The sequence below is a fragment of the Ictidomys tridecemlineatus genome, chromosome 1 (genome assembly GCF_052094955.1).
Source record: "Ictidomys tridecemlineatus isolate mIctTri1 chromosome 1, mIctTri1.hap1, whole genome shotgun sequence".
Taxonomy (NCBI): Eukaryota; Metazoa; Chordata; class Mammalia; order Rodentia; family Sciuridae; genus Ictidomys; species Ictidomys tridecemlineatus.
The window spans coordinates 55258086-55280311 of NC_135477.1; the positions used below are offsets into that span (position 1 = coordinate 55258086).

At 34.7% G+C, this 22226-nt stretch overlaps 1 protein-coding gene across 1 annotated transcript in view; it reads left to right on the plus strand.

Annotated features, from left to right (window-relative positions):
- Positions 1-22226, plus strand: part of Ctnna3 (catenin alpha 3) — a 1639810-nt gene that overhangs the window by 1555673 nt on the left and 61911 nt on the right. Inside the window, exon 16 of the mRNA XM_078041358.1 lies at positions 20441-20546. Coding sequence (XP_077897484.1) covers positions 20441-20546 — 106 coding nt within the window. The remainder of the gene's footprint in view (positions 1-20440; positions 20547-22226) is intronic.

Consider the following 22226-nt stretch of genomic DNA (forward strand, 5'->3'; position numbering starts at 1 on the left):
TACATTTATATAATTTTTAGGCAAGTAGTTATCCAAGGGAATGTCTTCTAGTTTGCCATTCAAGTATTTGTCTCAATTAATGCCAATACCACGTGAAAATAACATTCATATAACTATGAAAATTTTAAGTCTACAAAGTTGCTTTGCATATCCTTGCCTTTTTAAATCCAGAAATTATTCCAAGAGATTGGCAGGATGGCCATTACTATGCCCACTTTAAATATGATAAAACTGATACTTAGATTAATTATTGACTGCCTATAAGTGGAATCTTTCCCAACCCAGCATGAATGTCCACATTCTTAGTGCTGCTGGCACAAAGTTTGGAAAAGGCAAAATCTAGTGTTAAATAAGTAGAAATATCCAAGTATAGTGATCAAAAAAGACAACTGAGGGAGAAGTGTTATGGATGGTGTTCAAGGTTGAATAGAGCCTGAAAGTGGTCTCCAGAGAGACACAGCTTTGTTTATATGAACTGTGTTTACGCACACACACTCTTTCAGATGATGTGAAATTAGTCATGGTTAATGTTTCAAAATTGATCATGACCCTAAAATGTGTATACATATTTTCTTTTATTAACTGGTTTGTTTATGCATAATCAAACTGGTTAAATGTCAACATTTCTAGTTCTGTGTTAAAGATCATATTTCATCCTACTAAAAAAATCTAGTTCTAAGTTAAAGTTGAAATGTAAAAATTAAGTTTCCTCTTTCTCTTTTCTTCACCCCCTTTTTATAAAGTCACCAGATTTCTAGAACCTATTTTTCATGATGTCAATTCTGACACCTTAGTTCTTTAGAGAAACTTGGCCTTAAGTCTTTAAAGACAAGTTTAGCATCTATTAGATGCTGTCTGTCACTATAATTATCTAAGAAAGGTTCAGCTTGTTCTCCTACAATTTTATGTTACCTTCTCTTTGCAGTGGAGGTGAGTTTTGATAGGAACACTGTGCCACATTTATTTCTCCAGATCTGTCTAAATCTTGACTATAGTATTGGGGATGTTTTCCCACTTCTCTTTTTTCCATTCATTTGGGTGTAATAAAACAACCTATCAGTTTCTACTTTCATGTAAAGAAATGATTTTTATTCTCTTTTCTCTTTACATATTTATTATATTTAATTTGTTAAATATCACTTTTTTCTCAGTATTCTAAAATGTATTCATCAGAAAAACACAGTGGTGTCTTAACATGCCAAATATCTGAATATAATCTTTCATTCTTGTAGCAAATATACTGCTCTAGAGAATAGAACTAGGACCAATGTGAAGAATCCAGCAGATTTTTGCTCAATTTAAAGCAATTGCTAACCAAGTTGTAAATACAACAAAAGGAGTGATGTATTCCCAGTGTTGAAATATGCAATCAGAAATTAGATAGCTATCTGTCATGGAGTTTTTAGAAATTACTTCCACAGTCAAGGGAATTTAGACTGATTGTCCAACAAGTTTCTATATTATAAATTTGTAGTTCAAAGGCACTTGTCATTATAAAGTATCGTGATTTATATACACTTTATTTTTCATTTACTTGTCTCATTTTACAGAGACTTATCCTTTAGTATTATTGTGTATACTTATTGAAGAAAGACATTAGATGCTTTGTACACTTTCTGGGGATCAGACTTTGAAAATTCAAGTGGACATTAAAATGTAAAATTATGTCTTTTTGTTATCAAAATTCAGTCATTGCTGTTATATACCTTCTACACTCAATTCTAGAGTTGCTGCAGGCATTATTGCTTCCTTCAACTATTATGCTCCCCAGAACCAACCAAGCTTTATTTTCATATTGCCACTATTACCATCTAAAACTACCTTATTGTTTGTTTACATGTTTATTGGGATTTTTAAAAACTTTACTGCTTTCATTATAAGTTTTAAAGGTTCATGGATGCAAATGGCTAGGAAAAATACTAGTATGTAGTAAAAATGTTCAACTAAACTTAAAGAATAAATTAATGAACAAATGGAAGACTGAATGAACTATTTTTTCTACTTTTTCACCCATAAAGCTATAATAAGGAAGACAATCTTGACCCAAATGACTTTTACATTGGAGTGTACCTTTTATCTGCATTGTAATTACAGAAAGGAGAACCCATGACTCATTCTTGTTTCCGTCCATCATATTGCCCAGAAAAGTGCCATATACTTAAATAACCAACAAAAATTTGTCAAATTACGAGATAGTTAATTTGCTTTATGGAAGTGAAATAGCTTTTCCTAAAGAATCTTACTAGAGTAGAATATTTCATGATTATAAACAGGAGAAAATGAGGCCACATGTTGGATATTTTGGTCCCAAAAAGGATTTAAAAAAAACACATTAAAAAAATAAAACCAAAAACCTGGCAACCTGGGATGGTATAAGCGTACGGGAAGAATCAGAAGTAACAGATTGAATTGACCCCTGATCCTGCCACTTTCTGAACTTAATCAAGCCACTAGCTTATATGAATATCAGTATTTTCTTTTGTAATTATGGCTAATAGTCTCTGCTATTTCTAGACTCCAAGTAAGTTTTGTATATCAGAAATCAAGTAATCAGTGGGCAAATGCTTTGTACTTTACAAAATGCCATACAATCAAAACTTACTACTCTGGGTAGCATCTATGAAACTGAGGGTCAGCAGTCAGTTCAGTTCACAAAACACCACCAGGAAGTGTCTCCAGTTTTAACTGGCAGAGGAGCAAAGGTGGGAAAAGTAGAACAGGCAAAGAAGAGACAAAGAAACAATGAGAAAGAAAAAGAGACAAGAGAAAAAAAAAAGAAAAAGAGAAGGTAAAACATACAGGGAGTGATTGCAGAGGGGGAATGTGACCAAGAGAGAAGCAGAGAAATAGCCAACAAGAGAGAAAAGAATTGTACCTGGTGGGGAGGAGAGTGACACCCCAGGTAAGCACAGGTAGGTGGAGGTCCCTAAACTGAAGTTTCATCCATTTCAAAGTAATAGACTCAGCAAGGTCAGGGATGAAGCAAGAATCTTTGTTTCAATTCCACACAGGACTAGCCAAAAATGATGTGTTGTCAATTGAAAATGGAAAAGTCCAAGTGACACTGATACTGGTCTAGTACAGACTGGGAATGAGTTCTTGTTCCCTGGTATTGAAGAATAAACACCTGAGGATTGCCAAAGCAAGCATAGAGAGCAAGTTTTATTTAAGAAAGTGATAGAGGACAGACTTCCCCGAAGAAGTGGGGGCTTCAGAACCTTCAGTGGGAGGGTATGTGACTTGCTTTCTTATAGACCTCAGAACCACCCTCTTTAAATGTTGTTTTCTCTTTTCCCCATATACATTACCAAGAACAGAAGCATGGAGGTTAATTGTTAGCAACTTAGAAGTGTGAAGCAGCACAATCAGGAAGTTAACCATAATCAAACCATTGTTCTGTCTTTGATAACTAATCATTACTCTAAGGACCCCCATCCGTTTATTACCTGCACTGACTTCCTGCCTTTGCCCCTGCCTCAGTTTGCTGAGGAATGTGACATATCCTTCCACTTAAGCCAGGCATTGCTCCTGGTGAATTGCTTTACAGCAAAGAAACAGGTGAAGGTCAGCACAGTGGGCCCATTTTATAGAATTATTCTCTTACCCTTGTGTTCCCACATTCTCATCTATCTGTCCCCTAACACCAAGATAAAACAACATGCACATTTTCATTCTTAAAATAGAAACGGCATCAGGAGCATAAGCTCATGCTTATTGAGAATCTCTTCTTGGGTGTTTGATTTGAAATCTGGTTTCTAGGAGTCAAACTTTAGTAGGATGCTGATTTCTAGTGGTAGAGTAAGGAAGGCCTGAAGAATCCTTGGTATAATTAGTAGTGCATAGGACCTGACTATCCCTTCCTTATGTTCAATATGACACAGGTCAAACCTCTGCAGTTCCACCAAAGTGGCCCAGCACACTTTCCCTACAGTTAAGTTTTTTCATGTGCATTGCATAATAAGTTGAACATGACCTTTTAAAAGAAAATTAAATTATTAGTCTCACTTTTGGGATCTTTGGGAGCCTTGTGATTGTGGGATGCCTAAGCTCAGCTTTTACAAGATAAAGCAGAACCTACAATATCCAGTCCTTGGGTTATTTGTCTTGTTTCTAGAAATAATGGCTATGTTTAAAAATACATTGCTCTTTTGTTCCTTGGACCTTTCATTATTCCTTTTATTATTATTAAAATCTGTAGCAATGTTTTCTGGTTTGCAACTTTAATTCCCCTTTGAACTTAGGTCTTTTCTGATCTAAAAAACCACTAAAAACAGTTCCTGTTGTCTTTTCTATAGCATCTGTGCTCACAGGAATAAATTGCTACTTAGTTGTTCTGTAACTTACATAACCTTTCCTTCCCTAATAGCTAACATCTCAAAGGAGGAGCAATACAAACCAGTCTTTATGATTATTCAGAGTTTCTATCTGGAATTAATTTAGGAAAAAAGAAGGATATATTACAGACAATGAAGGCATTTTTAAGGTACATGCATATTAAATTTTTTTTAAATAAAAAATATTTTAGGGTATTCATTCATTGTCTAATTTTAGTTATTCAAAGATGATTATCCATTGAAAATTTGACCTTTATTTTGAACCATCAAAAGAAAGAACATGTTTTTCTGATTTGTACCTTTCTTCTTACAAGCCTTCTAATTATCTTTTGTTTCCTAATACTGAATAGACCCAATGATATGAAATAAAAGTCAAAACCATGGAGTTTATTTGCATCTTGAGTAAATGAATTGATTAATTTATCTCTTGAAAGATATTTTTGCAAGAACTTTGATATGTCAGTCCACAGCTGGTCTCTTTGTTTTCTCCATCTCCAAATGCTCTGGGAAACCCAAGAATAAATTAGTCATGGACCATTTATTTTGCTACTGGGAATTAAACTCAGGGACCTCCTAACTCTGAGCTACATTCCTAATTCTCTAAAACAAAGTTTCATTTTTTAAAATTTTGAAACAGGGTCTCACTAACTTTCCCAGCCTGTCCTGGAACTTTTGTGTCCCTCCTGCCTCAGCCTTCCTAGTAATTGGGATTACAGGTATACACCACCACACCTGGCTCCAACAAGCTCAGATTTTTGCTTAAGAGCTAAGACATGTATATACATAACTCTGAAGTAGAAAGGACTGCACGTAAGATGGTAGGACTGTTCAAATTAATTTTTTGTTTTTTGCTTTGGATAACAGAAAAGACCTGGGGGAGAAGGTAGAGGGAAATGTGACTTATACTAATTTCCAAAATGAGGCTATAAGATGTTATTTTGAAGAATGAAAAAAATATTACAAAGTTTATTTGTACTTGTTATCTAAAAAGAATTTTACCTCTATCAGGATTTAATGTATAATTGGCACGGACACTCTCCTGTAGTCTATATCCCAGAGAAGAGAACTCTACAGTCTTTAAGGGTTGTTTATAAAGCCTTCATATATTTAATGACTTTTAATAGTATCTAAATTAATATGTGTCAGCTTAACTGGTTTTATGAATTCTACTATCTCATTTTGAACATTCTTAAATATGGAACTGATTTTTTTTGAAATTTTTAGATGTCATAAATCTAGTAGAATTAAAAGGGAAGTCCAATCAAAGAGCAAAAAGATATCAAAGTTGACAATTCTCTTGTTCTTAGAAGACAATGTAGTCCAATCAAAATAAAATCAATGATAATGTAATCAAAACTGGTAAGAAGTAGACCAATAAAATTAATCATCAAGAAGACTGCTTTAAATAAGGATTTTTATCCTCTAATACTCATTTCAGATTTCTTCTCAGGGATTATTGTGTCTTGAGGTTGCTTTTAATGACATTATCACTAGTAAGACAATTAACGTTGATTTCATCTTTACTAGATGTCTAGACAATGAATGTTTGTTTATGTGCTTTATAATATACACAACTTATCAGCACAATAGTACATCTATAACTTAAAAACGTATCTAGAGAAAGTTTAAAGGTAAAGCATGTGTCATTTCATTCTATCCTGGACAGCACAGGCTAAATAAAGGCCCCAAGGCAACCTATTTGGCCAAAACTGTGGATGTTTTGCTATTTAAAGCACAAAAGTTCAATGTGAAGAAGGGATGCCTTTGGGATGCCAGCTCCTGACATAAGCACTTTAGCCTTCTTGGAGCTTATCCCATAGAGCTGCCACAATGTTAATGATTTTAGTCTTCTGGGAAAATTTTATTTTTCCCACTGAGAGAAAAAAAAAGTTATTCAGTAGCAGAGCTGTAAGCCACTGAAATGAACTGAGTCTCCTCCTGAGAACTGCTAAGGCATTTCTATTGTATTCAGAATAGTCTCTCTATCATTTGACTGTTGGTTTTCTTATTTCATATTCTTTTCTTCCTAAACACCCCACTTAATTGGAGGCCCAGTGTCTTCTGTTTCAGTTGAGTATTTTCGAAACTAGAAACACTGGGGTTTTGGGAGGAGTTACAGGAAATAGAGAAAGGCAATCATCTCAATGTAGTTCAATATGTTCCCACTCCACCATTAAAATTTTCTAAAGAATTTTGAAAAAACACTGAAGCCTATTTTCAGAAAAAGAAAATTGAATGAAATAGATCCCTGGAAGAATAGGGTGGGGATGCTCTTAACCCAATCCATCCTGACACCATGACCCATGGCACAGGGCTAGGGCAGCATAACAATATCCATCCCTTTAAACAAAGAGCAAAAATGTCTAGAAAGAAACAACAAAAAAAGAAAATATATCCCCAGTTTATATTATTTTTAGTATAGTGCCATCCTATAACAACATGATACAATCTACTTAGATATGGGATGCATCTATTTTAACCCCAAGGAAGTAAGTTGTAGAGTAAGGGTACATACAGATGAGAGGAGGGATCACACATCTGGGAATGATGTTAAATAAATGCTATTTTACAATGTTGCTTTTAAGTTTTCATTGAGAAGTTATCAAATATGTTGTCTCATATTGTATTATACAAATAATCAGGTATTGGTCATGACAAGGTGATAAGAAAGTACTAGAAATAGTAGTAGTAGTATTGCAGAAAACAGACCAGTTGAGAAACAGCAAGCAGAACTTGAAGAGGAAGAGAACTCTGAACTTCATTTTATGCTGTCAGGCCCAGAGGAGAACAAACTTAAAACTCTTGAGTGAGCCCTGAGCCACAGTTTTTCACAACATTTATAGGTTATTTGGCGTCATCTTAGACCCCATCCTATCACTGGGGATTTTTTTTCTTAAATAAGTTTTTTTAAATCTACATGACTTATATATAGGGTCTCTAACATAAAGCATGCTTATAGAAACAACTTAGAAGAAAAGGCTGTAATCACAGGCATCTGTTAAATCTCTAACCCTAAAAGCCTGGCATAGGGGTGTTTACATTTCAAAAGGGAGTAGTCAGACTCTTAGAGAGACTTATTCACAACCCAAAAGGTAGGGAGGGACCTAAGGTTGATTAGGTTTCTTGAAGAAAGGCTGACAAAGGGAAGGGGAATTAACCCTTTCCCCAGGCATAGGTTTCCCATCATAATGTTTTTATAATTTTATTTTACAGTGAACTTTGGTTTTGCCATCCATCACAGTAGTAGTAATAGTAGTATTAGTAATAGTAATATGTGTGTGTTTCAACGAAAGCTAAATATTTCAAATTTTAAATTCCTACCATTTAGAAATTGACTTTGGGTAATTTCATAATATGATAATAAAATATGTAAATTGATTGAGAGCAGCAGTAATCACACCTTAATGTGAAAACTAGCTGCATAAAACAGTATGTTTTAAATTACTTCCAAGCTGAAAATTGAGATTATTAGACTTTATAGTGTCCTAGAATTTAATAAACTGTCATTGTACCGACTAGACTAGGGAAAGGAGGGCATGCCAAATATCAGCTGGTGGATTCTTGTCATCTCAGAAACAACAAGGCCGGTGACTGGGGGCAAGTCAGATCACTGAATAGTCCTATACCTAGTCCATTAACTATGATAGGTCTTGAGGAAGGTAGTGTTCTTTTCACCTCTATCTGTTTCTTCATCTGGATCTTAAGATAACATTGAATCATGAGCAGGGTAAGAAGTGAGTGGGTGGGCTTTGGCATGGTCAAATGCTAAATAATAATAACCAAATTATATTATTTTCTAAATGTAAAATGACTATCTTCTGAACCCCTATGTTATGGTTTGGATATGAGGTATCCCCCAAAAGCTCACATGTGAAACAAAGCAAGAAGGTTCAGAGGAGTAATGATTGGGTTGTGAGAGTCTCAGCCCAATCAGTGAATTGATCCCCTGATAGGGATTAACTGGGTGGTAACTGAAGTGGTAGGGTATGAATGGAGGAGGTGGGAATTGGAACGTGGCTTTGAGTTATATGTTTATATCTGCTGAGTGGGGACCTCTCTCAGTCTCTGATGCCTGATCATCATGTGAGCTGGGTCCCTCTACCACATTCTCCCACCATGATGTTTTGCCTCACCTCGAGCCTGAGGAGTGGGTTTGGCCTTCTGTGGACTAAGATCTCTTAAACCGTGAGCCCTCAAATAAACTTTTCCTTCTCTACAATTGTTCTGGTTGGGTCTTTTAATCACAGCAGCACAAAAACTGACATAAACACCCTATAATTTGGTCTGATATTAAAAGAGCAAGGACAGCCAGTATATCAGAGTGGTTTAAGGGGAAGCTGGAAAAAATGCCCAGGCTCTGTAAGAGATTGTGCACATGATTAATGCTGAGGCCACTACCAACAGGAAAAAAGAGGGACTCCCACAGTCAGAGAGTGTGATTGTATTTACAGTACACTGGCTTTGATTAATGTACACACTCAGAGAAGTAATGTGTAGAGGGTAAGAAAAGACATGTTTTCAAATGTTGATGCTGAGTACAGATTTTCCATTATGGCTTGAAAAGGTGTGGATAAATAATGACTTACAATCTCTTGGAGAGATGTAGGAAGAGGTCATAACAGGGACAACTTTTGCATGTATGAGGGAAGATAAAAATGACTTTCTTGTCAATTTTCAGTATACTCATATGAACCTGGAACGTCACTACTGAGAAGTTTATATCATATTTCACAATTTTTATAACCAAGAACTTGTGATTTTTAACAATAATGTTGCCCCTAAGTAACCCTTTCAAATATGAAATGGGTATAGCTTCTTATTGTCTTATGAAAACAAATTCTAGAGTTTTCAAATTATGTGGATCTCAAAGAGGAAATGAATACGTATAATCATCACCTGAAGCTGGGTACAGTGGCACAGGTCTGAAATCCCAGCAACTCAAGAGGCTGAGGCAGGAGGTTCACATGTTCAAAACCAGCCTCAGCAATGTAGCAAGGCTCTGTCTTAAAATATTTTTTAAAAGGGCTGGGGATGTACCTCAGTGGGTTCAATCCCTGGTTTCCAATAAATAAAACCTAAAAATTTTCTCCATTTCCCCCAGAATAAGATTTCTTCTTTCTTCTTGTCACTTCTCAGGGTACAAAGTGCTTTCAGTCCAAGTGTGTTTAATGTGTAGCACCGGAAGAGCAGAAGGCAGGTTAAATTTAAAGTATGGTATAAATGGTAAAAAGAGGAAAAACACCAAACACACAGAATTTCTCCCCAGGCAACTCTGATTTCCACAGTTCTCCGTATTTCCTAGGTTACCCCCTTGAGGATGAATTATAAGTAAAGGAGCATGTAGCTAGCAAACAATTAAGAACCAAGAACTGGACCTTTTCACTGGCAATTGGAATAATATTGGTCATGTTTAAAAAAAAAGGAAAGAAAGAAAGAATAGCGATTGGAGAAGCAAATTCTATAGTACTGTCAATTTGTTCTAGCTGATTTGATCTAAATTCATGGAACCAATAGCTTTCCTCATAGGAGGCAACTCTGGCATCTTGGTAGTGATTTGGGGGAACTGTAGCAGGGTGAATAATGATCCCCAAGTCATCCATCTCCTCCTCCAACCTCTGAGTGTTATACGGAATAAGGGACTTTGCAGATGAGATTATGTTAAGGATTTTGAGATTTAAGAGATTATTCTGAATTACCTGGATGTCTTCAATACAGCAAGGGTCTTCACAAGAGGGAGTAGGAGAACAAAAAACAGGCCACCAGTGAGATGACAGAAGCACAATAGTGGTGACATGCTTTGAAGATGGAAGAAGAAATCACAAGCTAAGGAAAGCAGGCAGCCACTAGATGCTTGGAAAAAAAAAAAGGCAAATGAGCAGATTCTCAAATTAAAATTTCCTGGAGCAAGTCTTGCTGATGCTGCAACTTTAGCCTAGTGAAATTAATTTTGGATTTATGGTGTACAGAATGGTAAAACAATAAATTCGTGTTGTTTTTAGCCACTAAGTTGTTAGAGATTTGTTACAGTAGCAATAACAAATTAATTACAAGAATTATAGTGTTAGAAATACCAGGGTTCCAGGATAAATCAAATACATGCTTGGAAATGGGTCGGCATGGCAAAATTGTAGAAGAGTGTTCCCCAAAAGGGAATCTAGCAAGAAGGCCCACTTGGGAGGGCAGTCCCCCAATATTTATCCCCAACAAAGCACTTCCCCTTCCTCTGATAGGAAGAGTTTGTGGATCTAATCTATTAGATTAGCTACTTCAAAATTTGGATGGATATACAATCAATCAACAAATATATGAAAGAATGCTCATCATCTCTTACAATCAGAGAAATGCAAATCAAAACTACCATAAGATCATCTCACTCCAGTCAGAATGGGAGCTATTATGAAGACAAACAACAATAAGTATTGGTGAGGATATGAGGAAAAAGATACTCTCACACATTGCTGGTAGGACTACAAATTGGTGCAGCCAATATGGAAAGCAGTATGGCGATTCCTTGGAAATCTGGGAATGGAACCATCATTTGACCCAGCTATCCCTCTACTCGGACTATACCCAAAGGACTTAAAAACAGCATAGGACAGGGACACAGCCACATCAATGTTTATAGCAGCACAATTCACAATAGCTAAACTGTGGAGCCAACCTAGATGCCCTTCAGTGGATGAATAGATAAAAAATAATGTGGTATATATACATAATGGAATTTTACTCAGCAACATAATAAAATCATGGCATTTGCAGGTAAATGGATGGCATTGGAGAAGATAATGCTAAGTGAAACCAGGCAATCCCCCCCACCCCCCAAAAAACACAAAAAACAAATGCCAAATGTTTTTTCTGATATGAAGAGTCTGATGACTCATATTGGGGTAGGGACGGGAACACTATGGGAGAAATAGATGAATTCTAGATAGGGAAGAGGGGAGGGAGGGAAAAGGCAGGTGATTAGCAAGTATGTGGAGTGTGGTGGAAATCATTATCCAAAGTACATGTATAAAAACACGAATTGGGTGTCAACCTACTTTAAATACAGAGATATAAAAAATTGTGGTATATATGTGTAATAAGAATTGTAATAAAAAAGTACATGTATAAAGACACGAATTGGCGTGAACGTATTTTATATACAAAGATGAAAAATTGTGCTCTATATGTATAATAAGAATTGTAATGCATTCTGCTGTCATGTATTTAAAGAAATAAAATCAATTAAAAAACCAATTAAAAAGCCACACCTTAAAAAAATTTGTATGGATATGAAAAGGGGCTACAGTTGTGATTGGATACCTATTGGGGAATTTTAAAAAATGGCTCCATTCTGACCACACAGTTTCCTAACTTAATATGACTCCATTATACACATGGAACTTAAGTTGCAGTAAATATGCCTGTGTTGCATTAGAGGTTATTTTGGATCCAAACAAAAACATAAGTCTTACAATGGGAAGAAGGATAAGAATAACTGATACAAGAATGATGCCTGTTGTAGGTTGTAGAGGAAGCAGTAAGAATTGGGATGCAGAAAGCTACCAACTCCAATTTTCTCTTTAGATCGATGTATGATTTTTCTCAGCATTGGAAGAGGAGAGGAGAGTGGCAATTTTTCTTATATGGCTACAACCTTTAGATATGGTAGTAAAATAACTTATTAATCATTCAAAAAATAGACTGGCATTAGGAAAGAAGTTCTGCTTAGAAGCCACAGTTTTCACCAGTGTTAAGGGTCACAATACCATTAATGGCTTCATTGTTCATTCTGTTAAACTACCTTTGGTCAACCCCAGTTCCCCATCACTAGATTACATTTCTCAATGAACTAAAAGTTCATTGGGGATAATAATTCCCAGATGTATTTACTTATAGACCCAAGTAGAATGGAAGAAAAAGGAGAAGAAAAAGATAAATGTGAGATCATTGATAAGAGAAATTCAACCAAAGAAGAGAAAGAAGAGGTTTCTTGTTGTTTGTTTGTTTTCCTTGTTTGTTTTTCAATGCCCCTTGACATTAGTTCGAGTAGCAATGAAGGATGCTTTAATAGGACTTCATTCAAAACAGTGGCTGGGGATCTCTAGTTGTGTGTGTGTGTGTGTGTGTGTGTGTGTGTGTGTGTGAGAGAGAGAGAGAGGATTGTTCCATTGCAACATGTGAAATAGTCCACTGATTCAGAGGTATCGATTGAATTTTAATGCTTTAAGGTGACTACTGAAAACCCTATGATGATAATAAGACCATGTAATTTATTTTTAATTGGCCCCAAATGTATTGACTTAAACTCTTTGTTATTCAACTTAAACTAACCTGCATTTCTTTCTATACCTTGGAAAAAATTAAGGAATTTTGAACTTCTAAGATTCTATTTCCTGGTTAATAGGATGAAAAGAGTAAATATCAGGCACAGAGTGAGCATGCAAGGCAGCACAAGATGATATATGTACAATGATAGAAGTTCCAGGACATGAATGCCAACTTCTAAATGTGCACACTGCAAAACCACTGCACCACTCTGCAGCAGGGTGGAGTGTGAGAACCGAGTGGAGTGAGATAGTTCATCAATCATAACAGTTCCTGGAAGAGGAAAATCACAGGACAAAACCTGTTATTATGTATAATTTCAGTACAAAATTAACAGAAAATGGTAAAATCTTTAGTTAGGAAGAACTGAAATAGTGGGTTTTACAAAAGACAAAATATCCATCTTGTTGACCTCTATTTTGCCTCCAAATTAAAAACAAGCAAACTTTGATAAATAAATTCTTTATTCTAATCCTACTTGTTTCCTACCGTAGGTGTTTTCCTTCTCTGGATTTTGTAGTCTATCGTGGATTTGATAATTATAAAAGAGGTTAAGAGGAATTTGAAGAATCTAAAAGTTGAAGAACAGGCCAGGCACACTAGTGTTCACCAATAATTCCAGCTCTTAGGAGGTTGAGGCAGTAGGATCACAAGTTGAAAGCCAGCCTCAGCAAAAGAGAGGCGCTAAGCAACTCAGTGAGATCCTATCTCTAAATAAAATATAAAATAGGACTGGGATGTGGCTCAGTGATGGAGTGACCCTGAGTTCAATCCCTGGTAACCTGACCCCCTGCAAAAAAAAAAAAAAAAAAAAAAAAACAGAAGAAAAGATTTATGGCTTACACCTTATTGGAAAACTAGTTCGTAGATATGAGGTAGAGAATCCCTACTCCCTACCCATACATACACACAAACACAAAACCACTACCACACAATCATAACATTAACATCAGCAGCAATAACAATAGTAACTCTATCTAAGTATTCTCCAAGACAGATTTCTAAAATTTCTCTAAAATAAGTCTCATCCTTGTTTCATAAACAAATACAATGATGAATAAGACAGACTTTCATTATCATGCAAAAAGCAGAATCTTTGTAATTTTTGTTGTTAATAATGGTCTCCATATTGTGACAATTTCAAAATAAGAAATAGAATTGGCCTTGTGCCCAGGCAGAGTATCTGTCTTATAATTTCAATTGTATTGGTGAAGGACCATGGTTCTTTCCCAAATTTCCACTCTACTTGGTGACATCCAAAATTTCACAACCCCTTTTTGCTGAAATGGAAAATATACTGTATTAGATATCAACACCCCTGGGAATATGTCATGAGTTCACGAATCCCTTCTCCTTCCTGGGCCCAATTTTGATCCATTTCCAAGCCTTCTCTGCAGATACATGAGTCCTTGACTATATTCTGGAAAGTGGATGTGAGTGCTATGTACCAATTCTTATCCTGTCCCTAAAGCCTCCTGTGAGATCCTCTAGTCTCATTCTTTTCAGGTGTTGGATGCCTGGCTACAATGGTTCCCTGCAGAGGAGAGTCCTGGATCTTTAGGGGCTAGCACTGGGGTCCTTGAACAACTGTGTGGTATATAGCTTACTACCCCACAGGCCACCTTCACTATGATTTGAGAGAAAAATCAACTTGACTGTTTGAGGCCACTAAGACATTTTGATGTTCTTATACATATTTTGATGTTCTGAATAATATAGAACAAGAAAAGAAGAAATGAAAAATATATCTATAATTGTATAATATATGCATAATTTTTTCAGACATATTTTTACTCTCTCATGGAGCAACATCATTTTGAGACTTGAATCCCAAAGGTTCCTGAGGATTCTAATTACTCCAGATGATTGTTAGCTGATTATTCACTAGCTGATTTACCAAGGACTTTTACAGAGTCTTCAAAACTTGAGAATGACACTTTAAAGGGAAAGTAACATTAGAGGAAGAAAGTTGCCTAATTCAAGTTTTATGTCTGAATAGTAGAGAAACATTGTGTCCTTGTTTGAGTGTGGTATCTCTCTTCATCTCAGCATTTGAGTTGTTTTCATGATAATTTCATTTTTTTCTTTTTTATCTAACACAGAATTACAAGTAAGGGAATTCTGGTGGTTCCCTTATAGAACTAAATCATTAATCCTGGGAAGTTATACTACCATAGAGATCCATCACTAAGTGGAAATAGACTGTATAAAAAGTTAAACAATAACCTTGAACAACAATAACAATACCACAGACATACACAGAGTTTATGTGGGTATATATTTTAGTTATTTTTTCTTGGTGAAAGGATATTATGGACAAGGCTATACAGAACAATATTGTCAGCAGATATAAAAAAGAACTTAATGAAGTGAATTCAGTTGATATCTGGCAAGTACTATAATATTTAAATAAAGAAATCAAAGGGTAATTTTTATAAGATGTCATTAATTGTAAATGGAGAAAGGAAAGAAAAATTTGCATGCGATAAGCACCTACTATATGACAAATATTTTGTAATACATTTGATTTTATGTTCCTTACCATGTGAAAAATATGACAATCATTATTTTAATGGAGAGAGAACAAGCTCAGACCAGTAAAAGTCATTATTTACTTAAGACTAATTTGCTAATAAGTAAAATTACTAGAATGCAAGTTAAGTGTATGTCCCAAATTCCTATTCATTTTATTCTATTGCAGCATCAATTTGAATGCTATAAATAAGCAAGCAAAACAAAACAAAACTATGTCTAAAGTTAGGATTTTCAGATAAAAAATTCATTTGATACATCATAAATAAACATTGAAACACAGTTTCCTTTTTAGCATGGCACATGTGATGTCTAAGTTGGAGAAGGTAATGTTTAGGATGTGGGAAGAAGAAGGAAAGGTAATTAGGGTAAAAAAAAGAAAGCAATACTATCTCAAAAAACTCTAGGCAGTAGGCTTCTGGAGTCCTTTAACCATTTACCATGACCCTGCCAAGTCTATGCCATATAGGATATTTTTTTTCTCATTTTTCTGGGACACAGATTTAGTCAGTATTCCTTGAGGTTTCTGGGTGTGAGCGAGTCACTGTTGGTGGATCTCCCAGATAACCAGTGCCTGAATCTAACCTTCATCTCTGCTCTCTATTGAATAAATGGTAACTCTCATCAATGGCTAAACAGAACTTCTGGTATTTTAATTTTAACTTAATGTGTTTTATGGGAGGCAGTATAGCACAGCTTTTAAAAGCAGACTCTTAGGCCAAACTGCCTAAGTTCAAGTCCCATCTCCAATACTTATAAGCTGTGTGACTTGGTCAAGATATGTTTAACTTCTCCTCAGTTTTCTCATCTGCAAAATAAAGATAATAACAATTCTAAATTCAGAGGGTGATTATACTGATAGTGTGTGAATGGAAACTAACATGTAGAAAATGATAAATGTGTTAAATAGTATTATGGAAGAAATGTACAGCATCATTGTTTTCATCTATTAAGTGAACTGTGATATCATGGGATTTATTCAAAATAAATATAAGCACCAAAGGAAAAGAAGATTAAGGTAGGCCTGGGGCTGTGGCTCAGTGGTAGAACGCTTGCCTAGAACAGGTGAGGTGAAGATTAAGGTAAAAATTTTTGGTTGAAAAGGAGAATAATATTGTTATCAACGATTTAAGAGTTAACAAATGCAGACAATATACTTTAGCTTTCTGTTTCATTTTCAATCAGTAGCAGAAGTTACCAAATCATTTTGTTTATCCTCTGTTACCAAAAAAACCATTTGGTGTTTTTTGGTTCTTAAATCTGAACCCCAGTAAATTGGTCATCTGCACCATCTTCTAATTGCTTGTGCTTAGTCAAAAGAAAGAAGGGAGGAATCAAAAGCCAGAAATGGAAAGAGAGTCAAGGATGAGACATGTTAGAAATAGCAAATAGGTTTATGTTAAACCAAGAAATTACACTTCAGAGGTATCCTTTCACTCACCTAATTGAAATACACATGGTGTCTCCATCTTTGGATTATTGCAGGGTTTCCATTACACCTTCTAACTCTTAATTTTTTAAATTACTTTTTAGTTTTAAATTAACACAGATAAAATTGTTTACATTTACTGTATGCCGCAGGATGTTGTGCAGTATGTATGTAGTGAGGCCTGGCTAAACAAACATGCATCACCTAATACAGTTGTCACTGGGCCAGCCCTCCACCTCAGACCTCTGTCTGCCCTCCTTTTTTAGGAGATAGATTGTTATTTTATAACCTCAGTTCATTAAAAATTTCTGGCCTCTGGTTTCTTTAAATATTTTCAAATATTTCAATCTCCCTTCTTCCTCCTCTGGGCATCTTTCTCTGTAGGATCCAACTCCATGATTTAAGGCACAGTTTGTTGACAAGAAATCCTGGGACCCTATTATGAAAATGAAGGCAACAAACAACCTTTGAATGTATTTCCCAATTTAAAAAAGCTTTCATTACACAGCACATTTCAGGCAGAGAATGTTAAAAATTTATCATGGTTTCAGTAATTATGGCTTCCTCTGGAAGCTTGGCATGCTATAGAATCATTTGTAAAATGTGGATTTTGTTTGGCACTCAGTAGGAAGCTTGCCAAGCAATACATTTAATTAAAAATGTGGGAAAGGGAATGATTGTGGTCTGTCATAGTGTATGATCATTGCTTTTAATTTCTAACCCTTATCGTTATTTTTATGATAGCGGACTCATAACAAGATTTGTGTTTAAAGTTAGAGGTGATTTCTCTTTTATCAGCTTAGTGTTTTTATACAGGAAATATATTATTTTGAGGAAAAGGGTACATTAGCTGCATTCCTTAGATCTAAGTCTTTGTCTATGGTGTAAGCTACAAGAGCTTTAGCTGCTCTCCTTAGTAACAACCTTTGTCCATTGTTTAAGACCTTGAAAATTGATGCATTGCCTTTTGGGAGCTTAGACAGCTTTATTTAAGTTTAACTTTCTCCAGAGATGCATAGAAATAATGAAATGCAATGCCTTTCTTGAACATAACCCTGTACATAACTTCTAGTCCTCCCTGATGCGTAAAGTAAATTTGATAAGAGCAACTCCAATATCGTAATGATTAATGTTGACTTTTTTTTTTTAATTTCAAAGCAACCTATGTCAGCAGATTCAGAGAAGTGTGATGATAACCATCTCTAAGGCCAGATTCTCATTGTGTTACATACTCTCTTCTATTTTCACAAGGAAACTTGTCTGTAATATCTTTGAGAGGCACCACAGAAAGGATGCAAACATAATGGAAGGGGACCTTTCTGGCATAAGCTTTTGGGTGTTCAGGTTTTCAGGGGCAGAATTCTCTGACCACTTAGCTGCACGAATCTCCTCTTTTATCACTACATAGCTCTACCCTTCTTAGTGAACAAAGATATTCCTTTAATAACAGATAGGTCAGATTTAACATTAAGGTGTCAGTCCAAGGTATAAAATAACACATAGACAAAGATCATTTTCACTCCCCTTCTCTTGTAACTCCACTGTATTTTGAATTCATAAAATCTTTTTCTAATTCTGACCAGTTTATTGTTCTCTTCCACCTTCCTTATTATCCCTCCTTCCCCTAAAGCATTGAGACCATTGCTTAAATGAATCATTCTTCCAGGGTCCCCTTCTCTGCTAGGGGAAAATAACAGAAAACCAGTAAGCAAATCTTTGAGAGTTCATGTAGTAACAACAAGGAGGTTAGGAAATAGATAAAAAAAAAAGTAGTTTTAATTGGACACAACAGCTTCATTAATTCTGATAACCATTCATCTTTTTTTCTGGGAAGAGGAAAAGAACAAAAAAATCTCACTTTCATCTTCCAGTCTAGTTGCACATCCCTCACATCTTTGAAGAGTGGAGATCCAAGTAAAATGATCTAGATATGAAGGTATCTGACTGCCCTTTCACAGTAATTTGCCAAAGCCACGTACCGATTTTCCTCTGCAGAAATGCAGCTCTCATATCAAAATGGTCAATCACTGAAGAAACAAATAGAAAGTTGCTCCAAAAATGTAGTAAGTGCCCTTTTTCCCTCTTTCCCTGCCTGCAAAATCCTGAAAACAATCCAGCCTGTATTCCAGGGCATTTTGAACCAAAATTGTCTTCAAGTAAGTATAGCTGTAACTTATATATGTGAATACTTGCTTTGTTTAAAGCAACAACATTCAGAGCACTGTATAGAAATAAACTCATATAGTCCTTAGAATGTCCATATGTGGTCTGTGCTACTGTTATCACTGAAGAAACTGAGGCACAGAGGAGTTATTGATCTTTCTTGATTTATACATAGTAGGAAGTAGTCTGTTTTGGGAAACAGTTCAAGATAATATGAATCCAGATTTATTCAACTACTATGATATATTTATTTTTTCTTATACTTTAGAAAGAAGAGATTGATTAAAAGCAAGAGACTTGATTAAAGAAGATTAGACAGAGACAACAATATCCCATGTGCCTTGCACAGTAGCATATGTCTGTAATCCCAGGGGCTCAGGAGGTTGAGGCAGGAGGACTGTGAGATCAAAACCAGCCTCAGCAACTTAGCAAGGCCCTAAGCAACTCAGTGAGACCCTGTCTCTAAATAAAATACAAAGAAAGGGTTGGAGATGTGGCTCAGTGGTTAAGTGCCCCTGTACAAAAACCAAAAATCAAACCAAAACAAACATGTAAGGAAGAATACATAAATGGTGTTCTTACAGGTACCATTGACTTTCTGGGGCATTCTGAAGTTAGACTCCCTATTATATTTTTTACAATTCAATTTCTACCCCCTGCCTTTTTTTTAATGCTCACATCGTGGTATTAAAATGACAAAACTGTGAGGTAGGCAAAACAAGATCAAATACATGTCAAAATCTTATAAAGACAACTGGGCCACGTGGATGGTTCTCTTGACTAGCACAAACTATGTACATGGGTGGGCAACTGTGTGACAGCTAATTTTATAACATATATTTCTTCAAAACAAGGCTGGATCATTATTTAAGATGAACAGAGGGAACCTCTTTTAAGTACTTCTGTTGAATTGTTCTCAGGCCTAAATTCATTTTTGTCTGGGAGAAAATTTCCACTCATTGCAGCAATGCTATCAGCATTTTCCTTTGAAGTGATGCTACAGTAAGTGGATTTACTTAGGTAAGGTTTAGGATATCTTCTCTTTAAAGCTGGAAGGACAACTGCAGTGTCAACTGGGGGAAGAATTTGATTTATACTCCTGTGTTAAATGTCCCAGATTACACATTTGTCAGGCTTGGACATTCTGTGTTTGAAGTAATATGGAAAAAAGATAATATGATAACAACCTAATACCAATAACTAAAAAAAAAAACACTGTAAAATAAGGATTGAAAATAAAAAAAAAATTAGAAGTAACCTTGTTGATAAAATACAGTTTTAAATGTATAAATGTATATAATGTATAATTTTTGTTACTAGAATCAGGAAAATACCTTTGTCTTTAGGCATCTCAGAGAGATCCAAGAGCATCTCTAAGCTGCTATTTACTATAATAAACACCTGGAAATGAAGATGCAATGAAATCCATCTTCTCTGTAGCATTTTCTGAATCTTAACACAATAAAGCTTTTTTTTTTTTTTTAGAAAAAATTAAATGTGAGACTTTAGTCTGACTGGTACCTACCCAAAACCAAAATATGTAAAACTAATTGCCAATACACTGGGATGCAAATCTTTTATATATGCAAATATAGATGTTTATCTATCAATATAAATATAGATCCATTGTTTTATGAACCACTCAAACTAACAAGCATTCTTTTATTTTCAGAGGCAAAGGCCCACTAAAACATACAACTGAGGTGATATATGCAGCTAAAATGATATCAGAATCAGGATCAAGGATGGATGTCCTCGCTCGGCAGATTGCTAACCAGGTGAATTATTTACAAATGGAAATTGTGAAATCCATGATCATTGCTCCTTGCCATTCAAACATTAATTAGAGCAAAGATGTATTTTTATTCTATTGTATATTTTCCTTAAATTGTATCTGGGTTATTTTTAATTTTATAACATTATTAATATACAACTTATTAACATTAATATACAAGTATCAATAATGTTATCAAGAATTAATAATTTATAAAGTGGACAATTAATTCTAAGGAAGCTTAACTTCTTTTAGGGGAGATTTCTTTTCACTTTAAATGTTTTCAAATGATTTTTTGAATCAGCTTTTTCATTTCAAAAATACTGTTAATTTTAATTGGCAGTTAATAACCAAACAGTGTTTTTTCCTTGACAATTTAGATTGCTTATTTTTGCTTTCCAAAAATGAAGACATTTAAAAATTTTATTATGTTAAGTTTCCTGGGTTAACAATATATTATAACATTATATGTAAAACTAAAAGACAAATACAAATTAGTGAATACTAAAGTGAAAATATATAACAAAGAAAGTATATCATTCTTATGGAGACTGGTGTTTCTAAACACTTTGATTTCCTTTCATTAGATGTCTCATGGCTCTTTTTCAGTTTTCTAAGTAGCAGCTACATCATTTAAGTTACCTTCTGAATAACTTTAATTGGAAAATCTGTCAGTTCCATTAGTTAATTTATTGAGATATTCAATTAATATTTAGACTGGTGTATAACATTACTTTGAAGCCTATATATTTAATTCAGATTCATAATAAATATTAATTTCTCCTCAACAAACACTTCTCTTTTTGGCTTTGCACTTATTCCATATTATTTCATATAATTCCATATTCCTTATTATTTGTATATATAATATATGAAAAACAAAAACTGATAATAGCAGAGAAAATATTTTTTAAAGTCCTTGAATCATACATATCATTTATTATCTTGGCTTCAAGAATTATACAAATTTTATTAATCTCACGTTTTAGTACAAATTGAGCATCCTTAAAAATCCAAAAGTAGATTTGCTACTCTAATAAGTTTTGGATTTTAGGGCATTTTGTTTTCAGATTTTGAGATTATGCATGTTCAACCAATATTCCAAAATTTTAAAAAAACTATATAAATAAGTCTCCAAAACTTGACACACTTCTAATCTCAAGTATTTCAGATGCGGAATATTCAGCCAGTATGTAGCATTTATAGATGAAAGCAAGTTGTATTCTACTAAAGTCAAAATGTCTAAGACTGAATAAATGACTAAAGCCCACATATACCCGTTTTTTTTTCTTATTTTAGAATTTTATTGTATTCAGTTTTAAAAGACAGACTAAATATTGTTGGAATTGGTGAAACCTTACAGTTCATGACACAGACTTACATATACTAATAACTTTTAACACACTAAATTCTTCCTATCCTTTTTCTTCTCTATATTTTGGAATACACAATTTTTGAAGTTCAAATACTTGTGTCACCTGGAAGTTTTTTTCTTATGTTGGTATTCTTTAATTTGACCAGACAACCTTACAGTACGTACTTATATAACATAGCTTCATTAAATTATGCCATTGTTTTTAACATTATTCAGATTTTAAGAGAGGAAACAAAAGTACTATTTCACTTCCATATAGCTTTGACATTTTACACCAAGCTGAAGGAAATAGTCACTGACTAATGAAGA